At 43.1% G+C, this 8,132-nt stretch overlaps 1 protein-coding gene across 1 annotated transcript in view; it reads left to right on the top strand.

The window, feature by feature from the left end:
• Positions 1-1,447: 1,447 nt before the first annotated feature.
• TTC39B (tetratricopeptide repeat domain 39B) overlaps positions 1,448-8,132 on the top strand; it is a 251,040-nt gene continuing 244,355 nt past the window's right edge. The window contains exon 1 of the mRNA XM_082269292.1: positions 1,448-1,624. Within this exon, the coding sequence (XP_082125418.1) occupies positions 1,589-1,624 (36 nt within the window). The 5' untranslated portion in view covers positions 1,448-1,588. The remainder of the gene's footprint in view (positions 1,625-8,132) is intronic.

The following is an 8,132-nucleotide window of genomic DNA, read 5'->3' as shown; positions in this document are numbered from 1 at the left end:
TACAGCTGTTTCAAAAACTGCCCAGATACCGCATGAATTTGGGCGCAAAGCAGAGCTATAATGATCCAAAAGTCAAAAGGTCACTGTCCCCAGCTTCAAAGAATGCTATATTCTTAACTGCAGTTCACTAAGGGTCAAAACTATGTCTGACTGCCCCTGCTACTATACCATATAGAAAATGGGGGCTAATGCAGCCCCCTTTTTCTTTCTATTTTTTTTTTTACATTCAGCTGTCAGCGGGGGGTTTGGTTGATAAGGTCATAGCTGCTGACTTCCTGGCCGGCTCCTTAAAGCGGAGTTCCACCCTAAAATTATACTTACCTCCATCTTCTTGCTCACGGGTCATCTGAAAAACAAATGGATAATCGCAATTTTTTTTTTTTTACTTACCTTGTTTAGAAGAAAATATACTTACCTTACTTCCTCTTCCTCCCTTCAGCGGCCACTGCGATTCGTCACTTCCTGGCTTGCAATGATTCCTGGGAGCTGAACGTCATCGCTCCCAGGAATCAATGCGCCTGCACCAGCCCCCGACGTCAGTTCCGGTGCAGGCGCCGTCATACCTTGATAAACAGCTTCTGGGCATACCCAGAAGCTGTGCAGGGATGACGCTGCGGCACCGGAAGTGACGGCGGGGCCGGCGCAGTGCATCGTGGGATCGAAGAAGACGGAAGAGGACACAGAAGAGGTTCGCGCTGGCTTCAAGCTGCCCACACCTGAGATGGCAGCGCTGGACACGACATTTTCAAGGTATTTCTTCTAAAAGGTAAGTGCAACCCGGGACAGATCAGAGGCTATCCATTGTGGAATGCACTAGCCCTGACTGTCCTGGGGGTAATTTTATTACAAAAAACTTTCCCGGGGTGGAACTCCTCTTTAACAACCGGCTATATACAGTGTTTATAAAGGGAAAAAAAACCCACAAAATTCAACATTTGCATTTCTGGTGCGACTCCATTGAAGTCTATTACATGCCATGCGGTTAAAAAAATCCCAGACCCTTTCCAAAAACGCATCGGCTGCAAAACTCATAGATGTGAATCTGTACTATAGGAAACCATGTTGAATGGACTGTAGTGTGTTTCTGCAAACTGCAAAACGCACAAAAAAAAAATGCATAGGTGGGAACATAGGGCCCCTCTGTGAAAGGAAACATGTAGAAAACGACATTTTACAAAAAGCACATTTTTTTTTTAGATAAATCCCCCCCCCCCCCGAAATAGAAGGATCAGTCAGTGATGGGGTGAGGTTTCCTGTTGTAGAAAGTATAGAGGCTTATGAGGCCCCTTAGGGAGGAGTCCATAGAAGTATGAGGTTCCCCCTCACAGCTCTACTTTATCATTATAAGCAGCCGTGTGTGTGAGGAGGAAGGCGGGCAGCCTGCCATGGAAGTGTGTGTTATAGGGGAAGGTGTGTCTGGAGGAGGTACATGCTGACATTGGGTCCACACTCCACACAAGAAAGGAGGAGACTGAGGAAACAGGAGCCGGAGTGCTTTCACTGAACGCTCCAGGAGTGTACCGGGCTACGAGGAGAGCGGACATAACGGGGAAGTGACATTCTACACCCGGGGAACACAGGCGGAAACATGGCGCATGTCAGCAATGGCACGGAGAATGACGAGGTATGAGGAGAGCTCGGGGCTCACAATGGGGTAATGGGGTATGAACGAGAGGGCTATATGGTGAAGGAGACGGCATTGTAAGGGTTAGTAGTACTCCTATTAATAAAACACACTTCCTCCCCCTCTCTCTCTCTCTCTCTCTCTCTCTCTCTCTCTCTCTCTCTCTCTCTCTCTCTCTCTCTCTCTCTCCCTCCCACACACACAACAAAGTGCTGTCCTGTGACTGAGGAACGGAGGTGATAACAGGTGGTTGTGGAGAGGCCAGCCCTGTGTGAACAGGTAGTAGAGGATGATGTCACCTGATCGCCAGGCAGCATTCAGCATCTTGTCATCTAAAGGAGAATGCAGTCAGGCAGGATCGGGTTACTATTATCCATAGTGACTCTCCTGTCACAAATGTCACCCAGCCTCAACACTTCGAGGAGGTGATCGCTGCTCTTATGTCACTCCTACTCCTTCATTAAATACTCCCCAATCTCTCCTAATGGGAATCACCAGCCTATAGCCAACAACCAGATGGATCAATAACACACAGGGAAGTACATTTCAATCAATAGTTGGAAGATACAGTCCTAAAGCTGAACTCAACACACTGGTGCTGCTTGTCAGGTGCAAATCGCACCCTATTGTCAGCAATGGAACTGTTCATAACGGTGCGACACCAACGTTGCCGTTTGAAAATATAGTTCTTGCGCTATTTTTTTTTTTTTTTTGATAACTTATATTATACACATATTGGCACATATTGGCCTAAAATGATGAAAAAATTTGATTTTTAAATTTTTTTAATTGGGAATGTCTTATAGCAGAAAGTACATTTTTTTTTTTTTTTTTTTTTTTTTTTTTTTTTTTTTACTTTCTGCTATAAAACAGTCCCAATAAAAAAAAATGTAAAAATCAAATTTTTTTTCATCATTTTAGGCCAATATGTGTATAATATAAGTAATCGCAAAAAAAAAAAAAAAAAAAATATATATATATATTTTTTTTTTTTTTCCAGGTGAAACTTGCATAGGCGTCTGTGCATGAAGTCACCCAGATGCAAGCCAAATCGCACTGACCCACGGCTTTGAAATAGTGCGATTTTAAGTGAAGTTGCACAATTGCAATGTCGGATTCAGTGTAAACGGGGGCTTAACCCCCCCCCCCAAAACCAACAATGTAATATATTGTAGCTTACCAATCATGAGCTGTGGTGGCTGCATTCGTTTTTCTTTTTTAGGGCCAGTTCACACCACGTCCAGTCCGTTTTTTTTTTTTTTTTTCTGCATCAAAAACGCATGGAAAGTAGGTTATATGGCTTCGAATGGCATAGTTCACACCAGAGCTTGCAGGTCCAGTTCTAGAATAAACTAGAACGTGCTGCATTTTTCCTGCACTGGACTGTACTGGAGCTCTGTAAAACGCATCAAAAACTCACTGGAGCACATCGGATTGTACCAAAAAGGCAATGGAACACGCATGTTCTTATTTACAGCCCATTCAGACTGGCGCGACAGGATTTTGTGGGGCAACCTGTGAAGTCGCGGTGCACCTTGCACAGACTTCGGCGCGACTTGCACAGACTTCATATAATTGAAGTCAATGCAAGTCGCCTCCAGGTCGCCCCAAAGTAGTACAGGACCCTTTTTCTAAGTTGGAGCGACTTGTGTCGCTCCTATTAGAACGGGTCCTGTACTATTCAATGGCGAGTGACCGACTGCGACTTGTCAGGCGACCAAGTCGCGCTAGTGTGAATGGACCCTTAGGGTTAAGGAAAAAATACACTGGACTGCATCAAAAAATGCATCAAAAACGTGCATGCAGGAAAGCATCCAGACTGCGTTTCTATGGTGTGAACTGGCCCTTTAGGCTTTTTACCCTCTGTTTTTACTTGGTGATCTGGCCAGTAGCAAAATTATCAGTGTGGTAGGTGGGAGTGTTAAATGTACTGTAAAACCTTGGATTGCGAGCATTATTAGTTCCGGAAACATGCTTGTGATCCAAAGCACTCTTATATCAAAGCAAATTTCCCCATAAGAAATAATGGAAACTCAGATGATTGCTTCCACAACCATTTATTCTTAAGTCCTTGTGAATTTTTATTTATTATAGTCCATATAAAAAGATTATAGTAACGTTACATAGTTAGTCAGGTTGAAAAAAGACATCCGGTTCAACCAAAAAAATAAAAAATGTGATAGGTTATGTAACCATAAAATATCCGTCCACAAATGGCGCATTCACAAGGGGATTAGAAGCAAAATCCAGCAGGAACTACAGAGTGTACAAGAAAAGAGAGAAAGGCGTCTAAGTGTGTTCTCACACTTGGTGCGATTGCCTGGTCCAAACCCAAGTTTGATTGCTCCCCTCCCCTGCCCCTGATGGACTGTGTTCACATCTGATTTTTGTATCCGAACCGCAGTACACTTGTGTTATCAAGCTGCAGCCGGCATGTACTCATGTTGCTTGGCAACTGCTGTAAACGAGAAGGTGCCAAAATGGATAGAATTGCTTGCTTTGGTATGATTGCGTTCTCATCAGAAGCGAACCATACTGGAGTTCACATGAACCGTACCCCCAGAGCACCCTTTTTAAGTGGATTCGGGTACGGTTCAGGGGTGCGAATCCGAGTTCAAAGACAGTGTTTACATCATCAAAAAGAACCGAATTCTGACGTCAATCGAACCCGGGTGCGCACCAAAAGTGCTAGTGTAAAAACACCCTAAGTGTAACAACATAGTTACATTTAATGAAGGTTCAACATTTAGCTACTCACGTGGTTGATGAGTTAGAGGCACATCTAAGTATGCAGACATCTGGGGTAAATCTGTCCACATAGACCATCCTCCACCCCGCCGGCTCTCCCCGATGTCAGTCGGCAGTCATGACCGGGAAGACTACCCTGCAGTAAAGCGAGGCTTGAAACGCTCGTGGAGCGCAGTGTGGAAGGGATGACATCAATGGCAGTGTGGAGGATGGTTTATGTGGGCAGCTTTACCCCGGATGCCTGCATACTTAAGGCCCGTACACACGTACCGATCGTCGGCATACAAACGTCGGCGGACGAAAGATCTGCCGATTGTACGCTTGTTAGTATGGTGCCTCCAACAGCTGTCTGCGGACAAGAGTCTTTCTTGCAAGCATTAAAATTTTTGTATGCCGACACCAGAACAGACGATTGTTCGCCAGTCAGTACAGAATTCTGCCGACAGACCGCAGATTTGCAAGACTGGGCATGCTCAGAAAAGAAAAAACACAGGGAAAGTTAACCATTACATGACATCACTTCTGCAGTCGGCTGTAGTCGGCGGACAAAATTCTTGGGCAGTCTTTGCACTTTTCAACAGACACCGACATCCCGGGGAGAAAAGACGAACGTTTGTATGCCGACGATCGGTACGTGTGTACGGGGCTTTAGGTGTGACTATTTTAATCATCGACCATGTGAGTTGCTAAATGTTGAACCTTCATTAAATGTAACCATATTGCTACACTTAGAGGCGCCTCTCTTCTCTTATACTCAGTTGTGACATGACGCTACTTGTATATCAAGACATCGCTTGTTTATCAAGTCTAACTTTATTTAAAAAATTTGCTTGTCTTGCAAAGCGCTCTCAAACCAAGTTACTCTCAATCCAAGGTTTTACTGTATTAGCAGATTTGAATACAATACCTGATTTAAGCTGAGCTCCAGCTCACACTTTACAGTCAGTTACAGGAAATTCGTTTTTTCCCCTTTTGGGATTACATTTTTAATATATTGCAGTTTTACCAATCATTAGATATGGTGGCTGTATTTGTTTTCTTTTTTAGGCTTTACTCCTCTATTTTTCTTTTTTTTTTTTTTTTATTTGCTTGGTGATTTGCGTAGTAACACACCACCTGTATTCATGAGGGAGCACAGGAGGAACAGTAGATAGCAACATTATCAGTCTGGTAGGTAGAAGTATTCAATGCATTATTAAATCTCAATACAATAACAGATTGCAGCCAAACTCCAGCTCGCACTTTATAGTCCATTACAGCAGTTTTTTTTCCCATTTTGGGAGTAAGTTTTACATAGCTTATCATTGTAAGCATCTACCAGTGGTAAATGGATCATCTTATGTAAAGTGATGCATTCTGCTGGACAGTTTGAGCTTCTGAAAAATAAAACACTTGCTGACTGGATCACCAAATGAAAATGGAAGAAAGAGACCCTAAAAAAGAAAATGAATGCAGCCATCACCTCTAAGAAAAGGTAAGCTGCAATGTAGTAAGTGTTTGCTTTTGGGTTTAACCACTTAAGGACCACCCTATAGTAGATATACTGCTACAGGGTAGCCCTTCTGTGCAGAAGCACATGTGTGAGATAGATCTATCTATCTATCTATCTATCTATCTATCTCCGACCACCATTCCGCCTCGGATATCGGATCCGCTGGACCCGCTTATTGGCTCCTGCTGTGTCAAGTCACAGCGGGAGCTGGTTGCTGGCGATGTGTGCGCTCCGCAGACCTGGAAGTGCAAAATCTCGAACCTGAATGTGATTTTGCGCAGAAGAGGCACCGCCCCGCAGTATATGTACGTGGGGTGGTCAGCAAGAGGTTATCCCTTTGGTCGCCCTAGAGGTTAACCCTTTCCCAGCCAGTGTCATTAGTACAGTGAATATCTTCAGCACTGATCACTGTATTAGGATGGGTTCACACATGCTGTGGCCGAAGTTTACAGCAGGGAGTCCAGTGTGTCCCTGTTCACTGATTTAGGTGCGAATCCGGTCCGAATTTTTTCCTGAATCGGAACCAAAGACGCACAGGACCCTTACCAAATGTGGACCGTGGGCGCCCCGGAGCTGTGTGAACGGGCTCCATTGAGTACCTGTCACACTCTCCTGTCATGCGAATTGGATGCAGGGAAACCCGCATATAACGGAACCCAGCGTTCATGTCCCTGGTTCCCACAAAGTGTCCGTTAGTGTCCAATTGTCCGCTGCAATATCGCAGTCCTGCTGTAGGTCGCTGATCGCCTCCATTACTAGTATAAAAATAGAGAAATAAAAACTCCATTATGTATGTGTATGTATGTATGTATGTATGTATGTATATATATATATATATATATATATATATATATATATATATATATATATATAATCACTTTTGTGCAAACCAATCAATATTTTACAATATTTTTAAAATATGTACATATTGGCCTACATTTATCAAGATATTAGATTTTAAAAAAACAATTTTTTTGTTTGTGCAATTGTGCAATTGTCAGGTAAAGTAACGCAGTAACTTGTAGCAAAAAATGGCCTGGTCATGGAGGGGGGGGGGGGGGGGGGGTTAAATCTTCTGGAGATTAAGGGGTTAATACTGCTTTAAAGTCAGCAATACCAACCTCTGGTTCAACCACTGCAAGGTTCCCGACAGGCAAAATAAATCTTTTACTTGGCTTCTTCCGGGTGCCAGTCTTCAGCCATCTTGATTGGCTAGTTCAAGATGTCACTCCTGTGCATGCGTGGGAGCCATTCATCCTAAAACACTGACCCTATGCTGCAAATGTAAATAGAGCTGCGCAGGTAGGTAAGTTTATTTGCAGAGGAAACTTTGCGTGTCTCTTCTGCAATAAAGAACCTGCCTGTTAACCTAAGGTGTATTTTTAGCTATTGATCACATCTATTTTCACACCATGCAATCTTCTAATCTGATCAATCAAAAAAAGAAAATCAGATTTAATTGCTCCCAATTGATACAAAATCTTTTAATTTTTCACCCTGCCCAATGGACTCATGGAGGGGAGAGTTAGGCCCCTTTCACACTAGTGTGACTTGTCATGCGATTTTGGACCACAAAATCGCATGACAAGTCATTTTCCATTATTTTCAATGAGCCCCATTCATATCAGTGCGTTTTGAAGTCCCACTGACTTCAAAGTAGTTCCTGCACTACTTTGGCACGATTTTAATGCGTTTTGAGGTATATAGCCCTGAGCCATTGCTCAAAATTGCGGCAAAGACGTCAAAATCGCGTCGCATAAGTGAGAAAGGGGCCTTACTAAAACTGGTGCACACAGCATCTGGTACAGTTGTGCATAATATCTAATCAGCTTCTAGGTTTTATTGTCAAAGCTGATTAGTTACTATGCACAGCTGCTCCAGATTTTGTGTGCACCAGTTTTAGTAAATCTTCCCATGGTCACCATACACACTTCGATAAATAATTGATTTATTTTTCAAGCGATCAATCTATAGTCAACAATGTATCCTATCAAGCCACCCATGGGAAAGTGTTTTATTTAAAGAGGTTGTAAACCCTGGGGGGAAATCCGATCATATTCATGAACAAAGTATCTGTGCTGCTGATCTATGCTAAAGGATTGATAATATTCTGCCCTGTTTAACACAGTTTGAGGGATGACCGTTCAATTGTTTTGAAGGGTTGATCGTTTTGATTAGATCACACATGCATAGATTATATTGAAGAGTGTGTGGCCACTATTAGTCTGAGCAAAACCAATAAAATCAAAAATGGAAGTTCTGGCTATG

Source organism: Pelophylax lessonae, assembly GCF_965119305.1.
Source record: "Pelophylax lessonae genome assembly, chromosome: 1".
NCBI lineage: Eukaryota > Metazoa > Chordata > Amphibia > Anura > Ranidae > Pelophylax > Pelophylax lessonae.
The sequence above is the reverse complement of the archived record's forward strand: the minus strand, read 5'-3'. Positions and strand labels throughout refer to the sequence as shown.